At 40.5% G+C, this 18,892-nt stretch overlaps 1 protein-coding gene across 1 annotated transcript in view; it reads right to left on the bottom strand.

Annotated features, from left to right (window-relative positions):
• Positions 1-9,365: 9,365 nt before the first annotated feature.
• The window catches only part of LOC134341076 (cell division cycle protein 27 homolog), a 272,971-nt gene continuing 263,444 nt past the window's right edge, over positions 9,366-18,892 (bottom strand). The window contains exons 18-19 of the mRNA XM_063038824.1: positions 11,978-12,158; positions 9,366-9,457 (exon numbers count right to left, since the gene is read on the bottom strand). Coding sequence (XP_062894894.1) covers positions 9,366-9,457; positions 11,978-12,158 — 273 coding nt within the window. The remainder of the gene's footprint in view (positions 9,458-11,977; positions 12,159-18,892) is intronic.

Here is an 18,892-nt window from a genome sequence, read left to right as displayed (position 1 = left end):
ATTCAAATTGGTTTTGAATTTCTTGTTATATGTTCAGTGTTTCTATTTGTACAAAGAGAATATGCAGAACAAATCAGAGGCGAGAAATATACCATTCTATAGCAACACTTCTAATTACCTAATAGCTCTGAAGCAGGTTTTAGATGGATAAAGTATGGCAACTTTTGTTGTTTCTGGAAACTGCCTCCCTTTCCTTTCTTTATTTCAAAGTGAGAGGGTAAGTTCAAATTGAGTGGTGAAAGCATGGAATATGCTGACAAGGTGGAGGTAGATACAATAGATGATATTAAAAGGTTGTTACATAGGGTATGAATATGCATTGAACCATTTGTATCTATTTCATCTCTACTCAGCCTGTTTGAAGAGCCAAAGCTTCTTGACTGACCATTCAGACACAGGTCACTCTCACAATGGCTGCTCCAAAATAGCCAATCTGCAAGAGCCCACTTCCCTGCTGATGTGCCTCACAAATAGATAACTGAAATGTCACTTCAGCCCTGAACAATTGTAGTCCTTTGTTAAATTTTCTCACTACTCTTCTGCTCCACCTTCTTAGACTCAACTTAACAAGAATTTATTGTGACTGTAATACAAAGACATAAAAATAAATACACCTCTTAGGGCAGATGTAGGGCAGAGTGAGGGAAGGAAGGAAGAAGAAAGAGAGATAGAGAGAGAAAGATAGAAGACAGCGAGACCGAGGGGCAATTGTTATTCTTGCATCAAGGCAGAAAATAAGCACAGCTTCTGACGACAAAGGGGGCTTTGCAGCCAAACGTATTGTAGTCCTGGCCAATGTAGAAAGCAAAGCATGAAATGATGGTACGCTAAGCCGAATGTGGCAAATGAAAGGAGAACTTCACAGCAGAGTAAAAACCAGGAGGAGGATTATAAAATCTAAGGATGTTAAAAAGAACAGCATATCACAAAGATTTTACACACTATACCCATTTGTGAGCATACTTTAATAATGACCCTAAATCACACTTAAGAGTAAGATTGTAAAAGGCATAAACTGGAGGATGGAAAAAATCCTTTCTTTCTTTATAACCAATAAGAATTACAGCATGGAGACAGGCCATCTCGGCCCTTCTAGTCCATGCCAAACTCTTACTCTCACCTAGTCCCATCAACCTGCACTCAGTCCATAACCCTCTATTCCTTTCCTGTCCACATATCTATCCAAAAGACAACATCAAACCTGCCTCAACCACTTCTGCTGGAAGCTCGTTCCACACAGCCACCACTCTCTGAGTGAAGAAGATCCCCCTCATGTTATCCCTAAACTTTTGCCCTTTAACTCTCAACCCATGTCCTCTTGTTTGAATTTGCCCCATTCTCAATGGAAAAAGCCTGGCCACGCCATTAATCTTTTTATTGATTTAGAGAAAACATATATACAGACAAGGGAAGAATTATCTCAAATATATATATATATATATATATATATATATCAGCAACAATATAAACAGAAGATGAAATAGATATTATCATAATCATACATTGTAATAAGTAAATATTTCCTGCTTCCGATGGGATAATCCCAAAAATTGCTGTAAGTAAATTAGTTTGTAAATCCAGATGCAAGACTTTTGATAGCATTTTAAAAACATCTCTCCAAAGGTTATCTAGCTTTATACAAGACCGAAACATATGAGTTAAAGTGGCCACCTCAATATTACATCTGTCACAAATAGGATTAATATTGGAAAAAATACATGCTAGTTTCTCCTTTGACATATGGACCCCATGCACTACCTTGAACTGTATCAAGGAATGATGGGCACAAGTAGATGAGTTACTGTGGAGAGACTCATATGGACCCTGGAGAGACTTGATCTGGAGCTGCTCTGGTCTATGGTCAGGCCACACTTAGATCCTCTCCAGTTCACCTACCAGTCCCAACTAGGAGTTGAGGATGCCATCGTCTACCTGCTGAACCATGTCTACGCCCACCTGGACAAGCCAGCGAGCACTGTGAGGGTCATGTTTTTTGATTTCTCCAGTGCGTTCAACACCAGCCGCCCTGCTCTGCTGGGGGAGAAACTGACAGCGATGCAGGTGGATGCTTCCCTGGTATCATGGATTCTTGATTACCTGACTGGCAGACCACAGTACGTATGCTTGCAACACTGTGTGTCCGACAGAGTGATCAGCAGTACTGGGGCTCCACAGGGGACTGTCTTGTCTCCCTTTCTCTTCACCATTTACACCTTAGACTACAACTACTGCACAGAGTCTTGTCATCTTCAGAAGTTTTCCGATGACTCTGCCATAGTTGGATGCATCAGCAAGGGAGATGAGTCTGAGTACAGGGCTACGGTAGGAAATTTTGTCACATGGTGTGAGCAGAATTATTTGCAGCTTAATGTGAAAAAGACTAAGGAGCTGGTGGTAGACCTGGGGAGAGTTAAGGTACCGGTGACCCCTGTTTCCATCCAGGGGGTCAGTGTGGACATGGTGGAGGATTACAAATACCTGGGGATATGAATTGACAATAAACTGGACTGGTCAAAGAACACTGAGGCTGTCTACAAGAAGGGTCAGAGCCGTCTCTATTTCCTGAGGAGACTGAGGTCCTTTAACATCTGCCAGACGATGCTGAGGATGTTCTACGAGTCTGTGGTGGCCAGTGCTATCATGTTTGCTGTTATGTGCTGGACAGTAGGCTGAGGGTAGCAGACACCAACAGAATCAACAAACTCATTCGTAAGACCAGTGATGTTGTGGGGATGGAACTGGACTCTCTCACGGTGGTGTCTGAAAAGAGGATGCTGTCTAAGTTGCATGCCATCTTGGCCAATGTCTCCCATCCACTACATAATGTACTGGGTGGGCACAGGAGTACATTCAGCCAGAGATTCATTCCACTGAGATGCAACACTGAGCGTCATAGGAAGTCATTCCTGCCTGTGGCCATCAAACTTTACAACTCCTCCCTTGGAGGGTCAGACATCCTGAGCCAATAGGCTGGTCCTGGACTTATTTCAGAATTTACTGGCATATTCTGATAAAGAAGAAGAGGGAGTTGTATGACATGTATAGGAAGTAGGGAGTAAATAAGGTGCTTGAGGAGTATAAGAAGTGCAAGAAAATACTTAAGAAAGAAATCAGGAGGGCTAAAAGAAGACATGAGGTTGCCTTGGCAGTCAAAGTGAAGGATAATCCAAAGAGCTTTTACAGGTATATTAAGTGCAAAAGGATTGTAAGGGATAAAATTGGTCCTCTTGAAGATCAGAGTGGTCGGCTATGTGCAGAACCAAAGGAAATGGGGGAGATCTTAAATAGGTTTTTTGCGTCTGTATTTACTAAGGAAACTGGCATGAAGTCTATGGAATTAAGGGAAACAGCTAGTGAGATCATGGAAACTGTACAGATGAAAAAGGAGGAGGTCCTTGCTGTCTTGAGGAAAATTAAAGTGGATAAATCCCCGGGACCTGACAGGGTGTTCCCTCGGACCTTGAAGGAGACTAGTGTAGAAATTGCAGGGGCCCTGACAGAAATATTTAAAATGTCGCTGTCTGCAGGTGAGGTGCCGGAGGATTGGAGAGTGGCTCATGTTCTTCCATTGTTTAAAAAAGGATCGAAAAGTAATCCGGGAAATTATAGGCCGGTAAGTTTAATGTCGGTAGTAGGTAAGTTATTGGAGGGAGTACTAAGAGACAGTATCTACAAGCATTTGGATAGACAGGGACTTATTAGGGAGCGTCAACATGGCTTTGTGCGTGGTAGGTCATGTTTGACCAATCTATTGGAGTTTTTCGAGGAGGTTACCAGGAAAGTGGATGAAGGGAAGGCAGTGGATATTGTCTACATGGACTTCAGTAAGGCCTTTGACAAGGTCCCACATGGGAGGTTAGTTAGGAAAATTCAGTCACTAGGTATACATGGAGAGGTGGTAAATTGGATTAGACATTGGCTCAATGGAAGAAGCCAAAGAGTGGTAGTGGAGAATTGCTTCTTCGAGTGGAGGCCTGTGACTAGTGGTGTGCCACAGGGATCAGTGCTGGGTCCATTGTTATTTGTCATCTATATCAATGATCTGGATGATAATGTGGTAAATTGGATCAGCAAATTTGCTGATGATACAAAGATTGGAGGTGTAGTAGACACTGAGGAAGGTTTTCAGAGCCTGCAGAGGGACTTGGACCAGCTGGAAAAATGGGCTGCAAAATGGCAGATGGAGTTTAATACAGATAAGTGTGAGGTATTGCACGTTGGAAGGACAAACCAAGGTAGAACATACAGGGTTAATGGTAAGGCACTGAGGAGTGCAGTGGAACAGAGGGATCTGGGAATACAGATACAAAATTCCCTAAAAGTGTCGTCACAGGTAGATAGGGTCGTAAAGAGAGCTTTTGATACATTGGCCTTTATTAATCAAAGTATTGAGCATAACAGCTGGAATGTTATGATGAGGTTGTATAAGGCATTGGTGAGGCCGAATCTGGAGTATTGTGTTCAGTTTTGTTCACCAAATTATAGGAAGGATATAAATAAGGTTGAAAGAGTTGTTACGTACCCCGTAACTGGGTTGCCAAACCAGCAGAAATGGATCACTCAGTTGGAGTCTGGAGTACTAGAACTAAGAAAGTTTTATTAAAGAAACAAGCAACACAGTAATCGAAAGGATAATAAATGCAACAGTTCAGCGATGATAAACACACATGTGCACAGAATTAAGATAACAGAATCAATCAAGCTCTATCGTTGTCTAGGGGTAAATGACCAAATTTCAAAGTGACTCAAAGTTCAGTCCAGTTTAGTAGTTCAGTTCGCAGTAATCGTTGCCATGGCGATGGACAACGTGGGGGGAGAGAGAGAGAGAGAACAGGAACAACTGATCATTCAGACACGGCTTCACTCATAGACCGGCGAGATGGCTCACAAGCAGCTTTTGGGCAGGTCCTTGGTGATGTCACCTGAGGTCACCGACTGTGACCCCTCCTCCAGATGCGGTCGATCCTCTGTAGTGAACCCGGCACCCAGGCAAGGGCGGACACACACCGGGTTCCCGCTGATCGTACCTTTCCACCCTTGTCGTTGTCTGATACTTCTCACCCACTCGTGAGAGGCGCACCGCTTCCAGGGTCTCGTTACCTCGGGTGGCGTGTGTCCTACCTTAGCGAACCGGTCCCTTTTTATCCCCCTGCTGGGGTATCGCCTGTCCATCACTTCAAACAGTTCAAGGTTCAAAGGGGGAGCCGCTCCAGACAGCTCTCTCTCCCCCGTCCCTTCATTACACATCTCCAGACGCTGCTCCATTGTTCCTTATCTCTCCTTCCCCTGAGGGCAGGTGGCAGACCAACTGCTGATGTCACTGATGCTAACCCAGGCCAGCAAACATCTTAATTTTATGTGTATTCTCGTCACAGAGTGCAGAGAAGGTTTACAAGGATGTTGCCGGGACTTGAGAAACTCAGTTACAGAGAAGGGTTGAATAGGTTAGGACTTTATTCCCTGGAGTGTAGAAGAATGAGGGGAGATTTTATAGAAGTATATAAAATTATGATGGGTATAGATAGAGTGAATGCAAGCAGGCTTTTTCCACTGAGGCAAGGGGAGAAAAAAACCAGAGGACATGGGTTAAGGGTGAGGGGGGAAAAGTTTAAAGGGAACATTAGGGGAGGCTTCTTCACACAGAGAGTGGTGGGAGTATGGAATGAGCTGCCAGACGAGGTGGTAAATGCGGGTTCTTTTTTAACATTTAAGAATAAATTGGACAGATACATGGATGGAAGGTGTCTGGAGGGATATGGTCCGTGTGCAGGTCAGTGGGACTAGGCAGAAAATGGTTCGGCACAGCCAAGAAGGGCCAAAAGGCCTGTTTCTGTGCTGTAGTTTCTATGGTTCTATGGTTAATTTACATATTACTATTTAACTATTTATGGTTCTATTACTACTTATTATTTATGGAGCAACTGTAACGAAAACCAATTTCCCCCGGGATTAATAAAGTATGACTATGACTAACCAAATGAAAATTTTAACTCCACTGATTATCTGAAAATGACTCTTGAAATTCTGATTCCCAAACATGTTTAATTTTATCATTAGATATCATTTATGAATTCAATAACCATTTATAGATTATAACTATCAACCCTTTTTGAAATGGTTCAAACTGAAAGAGAGCATCTGTCATAGTAGGTGGATAAACAGAAGTCTATTTTAGCAACAAAGCAGATAAAATATCCTAATTTGTAAATATCTAAAGAAGTGTACATTAGGTAAATTGTACTTATCCACTAACTGAGAAAAAGACAAAAAGTTATTATTCCCTTGTTTTTCCAGATTAAAAAGGCCTTATCCAAAATTAATGGTTTAAGAAAATTGAGATGGATATTACTAGAAAGGATAAAATTATTTAACTCAAAAGATCTACAAAACTGAAACCAAATTCTTAATGTGTGTTTGATAATGGGATTAAAATCTTGTCTATTAATCTTCGAAAACAAAAAGGGAACCTCTTCACGGAGTTTTCTTCCAAAGCCAACCATGAAGGACATTCATATATATCTGAATAGTAAACCCAAAAAGTAATATATCAAATATTAATTGCCCAGTAATACATTCTAAAATTTGGCAAAGCCATACCACCATCCTTTTTTAATTTCTGCAATAAGGGTTTAATCAGTCTAGGATCTTTATTGTTCCAAATATACATTTGTAAGATTATAGAATCTATTCTGTCAAAGAACGTTTTTAGGAACAAAGGAAGAAACTGCCTGAAATATATAAAAGAATTTCAGTAAAACTATCATTTTAATAACATTAATTTGACCTATTAATGATAACGTCATAGGCGACCATTTAGAAAGCATTTGTTTGGTGTATTCAATTAACGGAAAAAAATTATATTTTGTGATGAGGTCCTGAATTACCCCTATTAACTGTGCTTTTGAAAAGAGAGAGAGAGTTATTTAACACCAATGACTTGTTTGTAAAAGAGAGAGAGAGACAAAGACTAACTGTTGGACTGTCACTGTAAGGCACTGAATGTAACTTTTGGATTTCTGCTGAGTTGGAAACAGCATCAAGCAGCTCGTAAGTTGCTATGGTGACCGAGGGTGTTATTTGATGGACATACGATGTTATGATTTTCGGTAGCGTGTTAATACTTCTCAACGACAGTTCGCCTGCTTGTGATTTTCTTACAGAGAGAGAGGAAGGAGGAGTTATTTGAATGACAGCTGGTATCCAGTACAGTGAGATAAATATGAGGTCAAATGATAGACCTCAGACACATGTTTTGGACACTGAATGAGCATTGTTTGCCCGCAGGAAAAGTGGGTTTTGGAGGATCGATCGGGCAGATCGATCCATCGCTCTTGCAGTGGAAAGAGGACAAGGGTTGACTGGTGGGGAGTTGTCCATGTGTCCACCCTCGCCTGGGGGATAGTTCCACCACAGAAAACAGGTCCCCTTTGTTAAAGTCACAGTTGGTGACTTTTAAAGGATTTTGAAGTACAACGAGGAGATCGACGGTGTCAGCTCACCTGAAGACTCAAATCTCTCCCTCTCTCTCCATCACTACTCAACTCAATACCATGAGCTGAACTGAACTGGATTTTACTCATCATTGTAAGACTGTATCTTATTGCCCCAGACTTAAAGAAGCTTGGTTTTTCATACATATATTCCCACACTTACTGATATACTCATATATATAATTATTGCTAACCTGTTTGATTTATCTACATTTATATTACTGTATTGCGTAGTTACTAATAAATATTTTTAGTTTATAGCAATACTGGACTCCAAAGTGTTTTCCACCTCTGCTGGTTCTTTATTCCCGTCACAGGTTATGTGACAATTTATAGAGGTCCTTAAGATGCTTAGTAATTTTAATACCGAGATAGGTAAAGTGATTTTTACGGTTTTAGCAATACTAAAAGATGATTTGGATACCAGTAATTATTGATAGGAAATAACTCACTTTTATGTAAATTTAATTTATACCCAGAAATACCACTGAATTCAGAAAATATAGATAACATAGAAGGAATATATTTCCTAGGATCTGAAATATAAACTAACAGGTCATCTACATATAACCAAACCCTGTGTATTTTGCCCCCTCTCTTAATACCCTGAACAGTATTAGAATCTCTAAGAGCAAGGGGTTCTAAAGCCAACTTAAAAACCACATGTAGTATATGATTTCTTTCTAACAAGGTCATCACCAATATTATGTGCCACGTCGTGATGTGGGTGAACATGATCTTACCTAAAATCATGATCGTTCTTGGCAATTTTCTCTACAGAAGTGGTTTGCCATTGCCTTCTTCTGGGCAATGTGCCTTTACAAGATGGGTGACCCCAGCTATTATCAATACTTCTTAGAGATTGTCTGCCTGGCGTCAGTGGTTGCATAAGCAGGGCCTGTGCTATCAACCAGTTGTTTATATAACCATCCATCATCTTCTCCCACTGCTTCATGTGACCTTGACTTGCGGGGGTGGGGGGGGCGCTAAGCCAGTTCTATACCTTGCTCAAGGGTCACCTGCAGGCTAATGGAGGGAAGGAGGGCCTTATACCTCCTTTGGTAGATGTATCTCAAATCCTGCTACCCATCCAACATCTACTGACAATTTAAAAAAATGTATTTGACTGATGTGGAATTTTTTTTGTAGGGTTGTAGCCCTTGTTCCTCATAATGACATGTTGCACATTACCTATATAATGGATGATTTGATGAGCTAATTGGCACCTGTTGGAATAATTCTATGATTCCTGTTAACTAACAAATGTTTAAGAATCATCACTAAACAGCTGTTAAAACATTTTCAAATTTCTTTATTTTGGATTTTTTTCATATTATTAAATTCCAAATATATGAACAAAAGGCTTTTTTTCTAAGATTGTACAAATATCTGAAATAAAAAGAGATAAGCAACAGAAGTCCAACTTATGGCACCAAGGCAAAGTTTTAATGAAAAACAAAGTAAAAAATAGACCAGATTTCATATATCTATGTGTGTATACATCCACATGTAGGTACACATTGCATTTTCTATTTCATAACACTTTGATTGCTCAAAGACTCCCGGGGATCTTTTGAGAAACTCAGGCTTTGCAGGAGCAGAAGTAGGTGGGACTTAGGCAAGTTCATATTCAGATATTTTTTAACAATTGCATTTAAAAACAAAGTTCCCTGTTTAATACAAATTTTGTCAAGGGTAGAAAATGAAAGTTGTTAGTGATGGATTTTTTTTATGACCAAGTGACTGGTCTCTTCAGCCAACAGTATATTCATAATTCTGGCAAATTGCATCAGCCAAAATGCTAAAAGTAGAAGTACAGACCTAGTGAGAGAGAGATGAAATGGTATGGCAAGGATGTTTTGGCTTGGTTAGCATTTACAGATTGAAGCTCTCATCACTTTCTGCTGCATGTAACTGGGTGTCATCAGCATCAGTCATGCTACTTTCCTGGGATTCATCTGTTCCAGCTGTAAAAAATGCAAAATTATGCCGATTTTCAGCAAGTTAAATAATACTCAGTACTTATTACATCGAGAAAGACAGAAAGATACTTAGTAAGCTTTATCGCTAACATAGCAATACTCTCCCACAAAGATTTTATTTCTTGTAAACTGCTAGAATATCACATCTCCCTTTCCTATATATCTACCTATGCAGGTCATATTAATCTTCATACTTCGGAATAAGATAGGCCCGTGCAAAATTCTGAGGTTTATTAGTACATACAGTTTGACTGACAGGGATCCTTTTCTGAAATTGAAGCAAGAATGAGCCTGTGATCATTGAAATCACTGGATGTAAAATTTGAGCAGATATAATGCCATGATTTATAATAGATTGTGGCTTTCAAACTAACACCTTTCTGACTTTTTAAGAAAGGTGGAAGGCAGCAGCTAATTATAGACCAATTAACCTGACCTCAGTGCCTGGGAAAATGTAGGAGTCAATTGTTAAGGATGAGTTTCTGGAGTATTTGGTGACACAGGACATGATAGGACAAAGTCAGCATGGTTTCCTTAGGGAAAATCCAGCCTGATGAACATGTTGGAATTCTTTGAGGAGATTACAAGTAGGATAGATAAAGTATTGTATATTTGGACTTTCAGAAGGTCTTTGAAAAAGTGCCACACATGAGGCTGCTTACCAAGTTAAGAGCCATGGCATTACAGGAAAGTTACTAACATGGTTAGAGCATTAGCTGATTTCTAGGAGGCAACGAGTGGGAATAAAAGGATCCTTGTCTAGTTGGCTGCCTGCGACTTCAGACTTTCCACAGGGGTTGGAGTTGGGGCAGCTTATTTATGCTGTATATCAATGATTGATATGATGGAATAGATGGCTTGTTGCCAAGTTTGCAGATGATATGAAGATTGGTGGAGGGGCAGGTAGTGTTGAGGAAACAGGTAGGCTGCAGAAGGACTTAGACAGATTAGGAGAATGGATAAGAGAGTGGCAAATGAAATACAATATTGGGAAATGCCTGGTCATACACTTTGGTAGTAGAAATAAATGTGTAGACTATTTTCTAAATGGGGAGAAAATCTAAAAATCTGATGCGCAAATGGACTGGGAGTTCTTATGCAGACCACCCTAAAGGTTCATTTGCAGGTGGAGTTGATGGTGAGGAAGTCAAAAGCAATGTTAGCATTCATTTCAAGAAGTCTAAATACAACAGCTGGGATGTGATGCTGAGGCTTTATAAGGCACTGGTGAGGCCTCACCTTGGGTACTATGAACAGTTTTGGACTGCTCATCTAAGAAAAGATGAGCTGGCATTGGAGAAGTTTCAGAAGGGTGATTCTGGGAATGAAAGGGTTATCATGAAAGGAATGTTTGAGGGCTCTGGGTCTCTGCTTGCTGGAATTCAGAAGGATGAGGGGGGATCTCACTGAAACTTTTTGAATGTTGAAAGGTTTGGACAGAGTAGATGAGGAAACAATGTTCCCCATGGTGGGAGAGTCTGGGTCAAGAGGGCACCGCCTCAGAATAGAGCAGCGTTCAGACTAACTGGTCTATAAACCAGAGATGTGGAAAAATTTCTTTGGATAGATGATGGTGAATTTGTGCAAATTATTATCACAGGCTGCTGTGGAGGCCAGGGCACTGGGTTATTTAGGTAGAGCTTGATCTGTTCTTGATTGGACACAGCATCATTTGGGTGGGGTCTGAGCATTCCACAGATTTACTAATCTCTGAATAAAAAAAGAATCCCCCTTACCTTGGTCCTAAAGGATCACACTTCAATTTTGAGGCTGTGTGCTCTAGGAAACATAATCTCCATACCAACCCCATCTAGTCCTTTCAATCTTTGATAGGTTTCAATGAGATCCCCATGCATTCTTTTAAATTCTAGTGAGTACAAGCCCAAAGCTGCCAAATGCTCCTTATATATTAACTCCTTTATTCCTGGAATTTCTTCCCACTTATCTCTATAACAGTTTAGATGTTCTATGTACTTTAAGTTATTTTAAATTACCCTGTCCCAAAAAGCTTTGTCTTTCCTGTGAATGTAGAATCCTCTGCATACTTCTGAAAGCTTAGAGTCCTTCACTTCTTTCTTATTTGAGGCTCAACCAGTTTCCTTCATCAACACAAAATTAACATTCTCATATTGAACAATTTCTCCTTCATCTGCAGCTACCTTCTATAGATTAAAAAGAACCTATTCAAGCCCAAGGCATTTTAAAGAGTCACAACATTAATCACAACAGAATATCAAATACAGTCAGCATAGGTACTAAAGCTCATAATCCAGGAGAGGAGATTTGGTCTATCACTGCACTTTCTGTACTAATAGGCAAACATTAAGCACATGACCTTCAGCACACACCAAATCAATGGTATAATGCATAATTTTACATTTTTAAAAAGATGCAGATTTTATATGCCCACGATTAAGGAAATATAGAATGTATTGATTAGTATGGAAGCTAAAAGAATGCCTACAGGGAAACTATTTCATAATACTGCAATTCAGCAAAACTGACCTAAGTCATACTGATGACCCTCATTTTGGAGACCATCATTTGTTACAGACTCTTCATCATCTGGTAAGTAACGTTCGTCAATAGCTTCTTTGATCTGGTTGTTGGCTCCCTTGGGATCAAGGTCCATGGCCCAGGAGAAATTCATCAGAGCCAGGTGTGTCTGCCCTAGTTTCTGGTAAACCTAAGGGGAAAAGTAACAGTTCTGCCTTTAAGATCAGAAAGAATGTTACAACCATTCAAATACTTTTGTAGACAAAGACATCCTAGTCCATTTTCATCTCAGTAGTACTAAACAAAACAACAGTAATACGAAGAAAATGTAAAACCATGCGAGATATATTCTATCTGAATTAAGATAAAGAGATCTATAACATTACCTAGGGTTTACAGTTTCACTGCAAATCAAAGGATTTGCATAATTAAAATAATTCATGTAAATTGTTTCATAAGATTGGCAAATGAGTATTATAAGAGGTCAAAGATGCAGTCTTGATAGAGATGGGGAGGGTGGAGATAAGACAATACAGCAGGGGCACTGGAAGCTTGTCCATCTCTGGAGCTACGAAGAAGGATGTTAGAGTCATACAGCATTGAAGCAGGCCATATAGTCCATAAAAGCCATGCTGACTACATGCTGACCAGTGTTAATACTTTCTCTTTTCTTCTCATTGCTACCAGCAGGCAGATAGTGTAGGAGTCCTGCGTCCACACTGCCAGATTTGTGAGAAGTTGTTGCCCTGCAGCTGTCAGGCTCCTGGACTAGTTTCATCAATGTTGAACAAACTTTGCAGCTGCTTTGTTTTGCCTCTGTTTTCTTCCAGCTCTTGCCAAAAAAAGACCTTGAACCACACCAGTGTCCATCACAAAAATCTCTTTGCCCATTGTTTTCTTGAACCTTCTCCAAACTCCACATTCCTGACTGGCTAACACAACATTCAGAAGTTGAACAACAAAGTCCCTTATCTTAGCTCAAACCCAAACAGGCTGAAAGCAGACAGACTGCACTTACAAAACTACTAGAATTAAGTATCTACAGCATAGATGTAAAAATCTTAACCAGGGTGCTACATACACATAACCATTTCCCATCTTAACCATCTTAACTGTTCCTGTTTTTATGCATCGGAGCCTCCTGTCTGATGGCAGAAAGTCAAAAAGGTTGTTGGGTGGATGGGTGGGATCCTTAATAATACTGAGGGCCCTGCATATTTAGTGTTCCTGATAAATGTCCCTGATGGATGGTAGGGAGACCCCTATGATCCTCTTGACCATTCTCACAGTCCTTTGTAGGGACTTCCGGTCTGATGCTCGGCTGCTCCCAAATGAAATGGAGACGCACCTTGCCAGATGCTCTCAATGGAAGTGGAGGTATTGATGTGCCTTCTTGTTCAGGTGGATTTGAGCAATAAGCAGACTTGAAAGGGTCCAAAGTAGCTGGGAGAAAGGCGTTAATATGCTCCATGAAAAGCCTCTCAAAGCACGATGGCTGCTAACCAAGGAGACAATGGATTGTTCCAGAGAGATGGTGAATATATCCATCAGCCTGGCTGCCAGTCTTACAGAACCTAACCTGGTATGTTATCAGGCCCTGAAGCGTTGCTTGGGTTGACTCTGTCCAGGGTCTTCCTCAGCTCAGCTTCAGACAGCCAGTGTCTACTCTCCTGGGGACAGTGGGTTGACTTCCCGGCCAGCACTTTGAACTGCACATCAAATCAGTTTTAAAAGACACTCAGCCTCTCAGGGAGTGAAGTATCCTGGTCACTGATGCACAGGATAGACTTGTAATCTATAATCCCCTGAATTCCCAGCTATACATGTCTCATAATAGCACAGAAGTGATTGCAAATTCTCTGAGAATACTCCCACTTCGCCTTCTCGGTGGAATGGGAAAGTATAGTTCTTGCTTCCCTGAGAAATGTCGCATTTCTGAACGAAAAGTGGCATCATTATCCCTCCGCTGTGCCCAGACCTCTGTAGTAAGCCATAGTTTCTGAATTAACCTTACCCATGTGTGTTTCATGATGGTAACATCCTCAGTACATTTCTTTGTGTAGCTGGTCATAGAATCCATATTCCCCAATGTTAATATGGCTGCCATAGGCAGCAGCCTCTTGGGATATTCTACAGTTCATAAATTCAAAGCAGTTCCGATGTGGGGATGAGGGACTGCTTTATAGACACCTGGTATGTTAGGGTAAACCAGGTCTGATAGCACTGTAGAGCTCATGTAGTGTCTTGTCAGCATTAACTGGAGCGGAGGGAATGCAATGAACTCCCTCGGTTTATCTTATCTATATTCCTCATAACTTCATATACCAAGAAGGTAATCAAATGTGGGTATGTGAATAATGCTTAGAAATAAAGAAAAAAGAGAGTGATACTTTATGGTTACAGACCTAGTAACTGTTAACAGAAGACAGAAGGACCACACAGCCACCACTCTCTGAGTAAAGAAGTTCCCCCTCATGTTACCCCTAAACTTTTGCCCTTTAACTCTCAACCCATGTCCTCTTGTTTGAATCTCCCCCACTTTCAATGGAAAAAGCCTATCCACGTCAACGCTATCTATTCCCCTCATATAAATTTAAACACTTCTACAAGTCCCCCCTCAACCTTCTACGCTCCAAAGAATAAAGACCTAACTTGTTCAACCTTTCTCTGTAACTCAGATGCTGAAACCCAGTAAATTCAGTAATTCCAGTAAATCTCCTGCATTCTCTCTATTTTGTTGACGTCTGTCCTATAATTCGGTGACCAGAACTGCACACAATACTCCAAATTTGGCCTTACCTATGCCTTGTACAATTTTAATATTACATCCCAACTCCTATACTCAATGCTCCGATTAATAAAGGCTAGCATACCGAAAGCTTTCTTCACCACCCTGTCCACATGAGATTCCACCTTCAGGGAACTATGCACCATTATTCCTAGATCCCTCTGTTCTACTGCATCCTTCAATGCCCTACCATTTACCATGTATGTCCTATTTTGATTAGTCCTACCAAAATGTAGCACCTTACATTTATCAGCATTAAACTCCATCTGCCATCTTTCAGCCCACTCTTCTAACTGGCCTAAATCTCTCTGCAAGCTTTGAAAACCTGCTTCATTATCCACAACGCCACCTATCTTAGTATCATCTGCATACTTACTAATCCAATTTACCACCCCATCATACAGATCATTAATATATATGACAAACAACATTGGACCCAGTACAGATTGCTGAGTCATACCACTAGTCACCGGCCTCAAACCAGACAAACAGTTATCCACAGCTCCTCTCTGGCATCTCCCATCCAGCCACTGTTGAATTCATTTTACAACTTCCATATTAATACCTAACTAACCTTCCATGTGGAACCTTGCAAAAGCCTTACTGAAGTCCATATAGACAACATCCACTGCTTTACCCTCGTCAACTTCCCTAGTAACTTCATCAAAAAATTCAATAAGATTTGTCAAACGACCTTCCACGCACAAATCAATGTTGACTGTTCCTAATCAGACCCTGTCTATCCAGATAACTATATATACCATCTCTAAGAAAACTTTCCATTAATTTACCCACCACTGACATCAAACTCACAGGCCAATAATTGCTAGGTTTACTCTTAGAACCCTTTTTAAACAATGGAACAACATGAGCAATACGCCAGTCCTCCAGCACCATCCCCGTTTCTAATGACATTTGGAATATTTCTGTCAGAGCCCCTGCTATTTCAACACTAACTTCCCTCAAGGTCCTAGGGAATATCCTGTCAGGACCCGAAAGAGTTATCCACTTTTATATTCCTTAAAAGTGCCAGTACTTCCTCTTCTTTAATCAATCATACTTTCCATAACTTCCCTATTTGTTTCCCTTACCTTACACTATTCAATATCCTTCTCCATAGTGAATACCGAAGAAAAGAAATTGACACATAGCGGTCCACTCTGATTCTCTGAGGGACCAATTTTATCCCTCACTATCCTTTTAATATAGCTGTAGAAACACTTTGAATTTATTTACACCTTACTTGCCAAAACAACCCCGTATCTCCTTTTAGCTTTTCTAATTTCTTTCTTAAGATTCTTTACACTTTCTTTGTATTCCTTGAGCACCTCACTTCCTCCATGCTGCCTATACTTATTGTAGATATCTCTCTTTTTCCGAACCAAGTTTCCGATATCCCTTGAAAACCATGGCTCTGTCAAACTTTTAACTATTCCTTTCAACCTAACAGGAACATAAAGATTCTGTACCCTCAAAATGTCAGCTTTAAAAGACCTCCATTTCTCTGTTATACCCCCCCCATAAAACAAATTATCCAAATCCACTCCTTCTAAATCCTTCTGCATCTCCTCAAAGTTAGCCTTTCTCCAATCAAAGATCTCAACCCTGGATCCAGACCTATCCTTCTCCATAATTATATTGAAAGTAATGGCATTGTGAACACTGGACTTGAAGTGCTCCCCAACACATATCTCCGTCACCTGACCTATCAAATTCCCTAACAGGAGATCCAACACTGCCCCTTCTCTAGTTGGTATCTCTATGTATTGCTGCAAAAAACTATCCTGCACACATTTTACAAACTCCAAACCATCCAGCCCTTTTACAGTATGGGCTTCCCAGTCTATGTGTGGAAAATTAAAATCTCCCACGATCACAACCTCGTGCTACTACAAATATCTACTATCTCCTTACAGATTTGCTCCTCCAATTTTCGCTCCCCATTAGGTAGTCTATAATACACCCCTATAGGTGTTACTACACCTTTCCCGTTCCTCAATTCCACCCAAATAGCCTCCCTAGTCGAGCCCTCTAATCTGTCCTGCCAGAACACCGCTGTAGTATTTTCTCCGACAAGCAATGCAATAAATACCTCCCCCTCTTGCCCCTCCGATTCTATCACACCCGAAGCTACGAAATCCAGGAATATTTAGTTGCCAATCACACCCCTCCTGCAACCATGTTTCACTAATAGCCTAAACATTATACTTCCAGGCGTCAATCCATGCTCTAAGCTCATCCACCTTTCTTACAATGCTGCTAGCATTAAAATAAATGCATTTAAGAAATTTTCCACTGCTTACCCTCTGTTTATCACTAATGGTGCAAACAACTTTACTATCTTCTTTTTCTTCTTTCTTCCCTACATCTGTTCCTATACTTTGGTTCCCCTCCCCCCTCGTATCTAGTTTAAATCCAGTGGAGCCTCTCTAGCAAACCTACCTGCAAGAATATTTGTCCCCCTCCAGTTCAGATGTAAACTGTCCCACTGGAACAGGTCCCACCTTCCCTGGAAAACTGCCCAATTATCTAAACCTGAAGCCCTCCCTCCTGTACCATGTCTTCAGCCATGTGTTCATCTGCACTATCTTACTATTTCTAAACCCGCCTGCATGTGGCACTGGTAGCAATCCTGAGATTGCTATCCTGGAGGTCCTGTCCTTTAACTTGGCTCCTAACTCCCTAAACTGTCCTTTCAGGACCTCCTCACTCTTCCTACCCATGTCATTGGTCCCTACATGGACCACGACATCTGACTGCTCACCCTCCCTCTTGAGAATACTGAGAACTCAATCCGAGATATTGCAGACCTTGGCACCAGGGAGGCAACAGACCATCTGGGATTCTCAATCTCTCCCACAGAACTTCTTATCTGTCCCCCTACCTATCGAATCCTCTATCACTAATGCACTCCTCTTTTCCCTCCTTCCCTTCTGAGTTGAGGATCCACTCTTGGTGCCAGAGATGCATCCACAGCAACTTGTCCCTGGTAGGTCATCCCCATCAACAGTATCCAAAGCGATGTACTTATTATTGGTGGGAATGGCCACAGGGTGTGCTCTGCTCGTTCTGTCTATTCCCCTCTTCTCTCCTGACAGTCACCCAGCTACCTGTCTTCGAGCTCTTAGGGGTGACTATCTCCCTGTAACTCCTTTTTATTTCTGCCTGTGCCTCACGAATGATCCGAAGTTTATCCAGCTCCAGCTCCACTTTCCTAACTCGGTTTGTCACACTGTATTGTTCACACATTATTACTAGACATGGGGTCATGTCAGACTTAAAATCCCAGAGAATGAAGCCAGGCAACTGAATGAAATGTCAGCACCCAAGTGTGAAGTCTGTGATTTCATAACAAAATATAATATAATCTGTGAACAGCAATATGGTTTCAGAAAAAAACAGAACCACTACAACAGCATTAATAGATTTTGCAGAAGAAATATCAAACACTATAGAAAGATATGAATACACAGTGAGAATATTCCTTGATCTAAAAAAAACAATTAACACCATAAATTATTATTAACAAAATTAGAAAGATATGGCATTAGAGGGGTGGCGCATGACTGGTTAAGTAGTTATTTGGAAGACAGGTATCAGTATGTACAAATAAACAACTTGAATTCAAAACTTTTGAGGGTAACTTGTGGAGTTCCACAAGGTTCAGTGCTTGGTCCATTGCTGTTCATTTTGTATATAAATGATATATGTATGGCCTCTCAGACATTAAAACGTGTATTATTTGCTGATGATACAACTATATTTTGTAGTGGGGAACATCTGAAAGAACTTTTGGATACAGTGGAGAAAGAATTAAAATTATAAAGAATTGGTTTGATACTAACAAATTATCACTGAATCTAAGTAAAACTAAATTCATAATATTTGGAAACTATGTACCAAACTGATATAGTAAACAGAATAAATAATACTGAAATTGATAAGGTGTCTGAAATAAAATTTTTTGGAGTGATAATAGGTAGTAAATTAAGCTGAAAACCACATATAAATTATGTCAAAGCAAAAATGTCAAAATCTATTGCAATACTGTACAAAGCGCAGGATTTCTTAAATCAGGAATCTTTGTATACATTATACTGTACACTTATAGTCCCATACATGACTTACTGTGTAGA

The sequence above is a fragment of the Mobula hypostoma genome, chromosome Y (assembly GCF_963921235.1).
Source record: "Mobula hypostoma chromosome Y, sMobHyp1.1, whole genome shotgun sequence".
Taxonomy (NCBI): Eukaryota; Metazoa; Chordata; class Chondrichthyes; order Myliobatiformes; family Myliobatidae; genus Mobula; species Mobula hypostoma.
The sequence above is the reverse complement of the archived record's forward strand: the minus strand, read 5'-3'. Positions and strand labels throughout refer to the sequence as shown.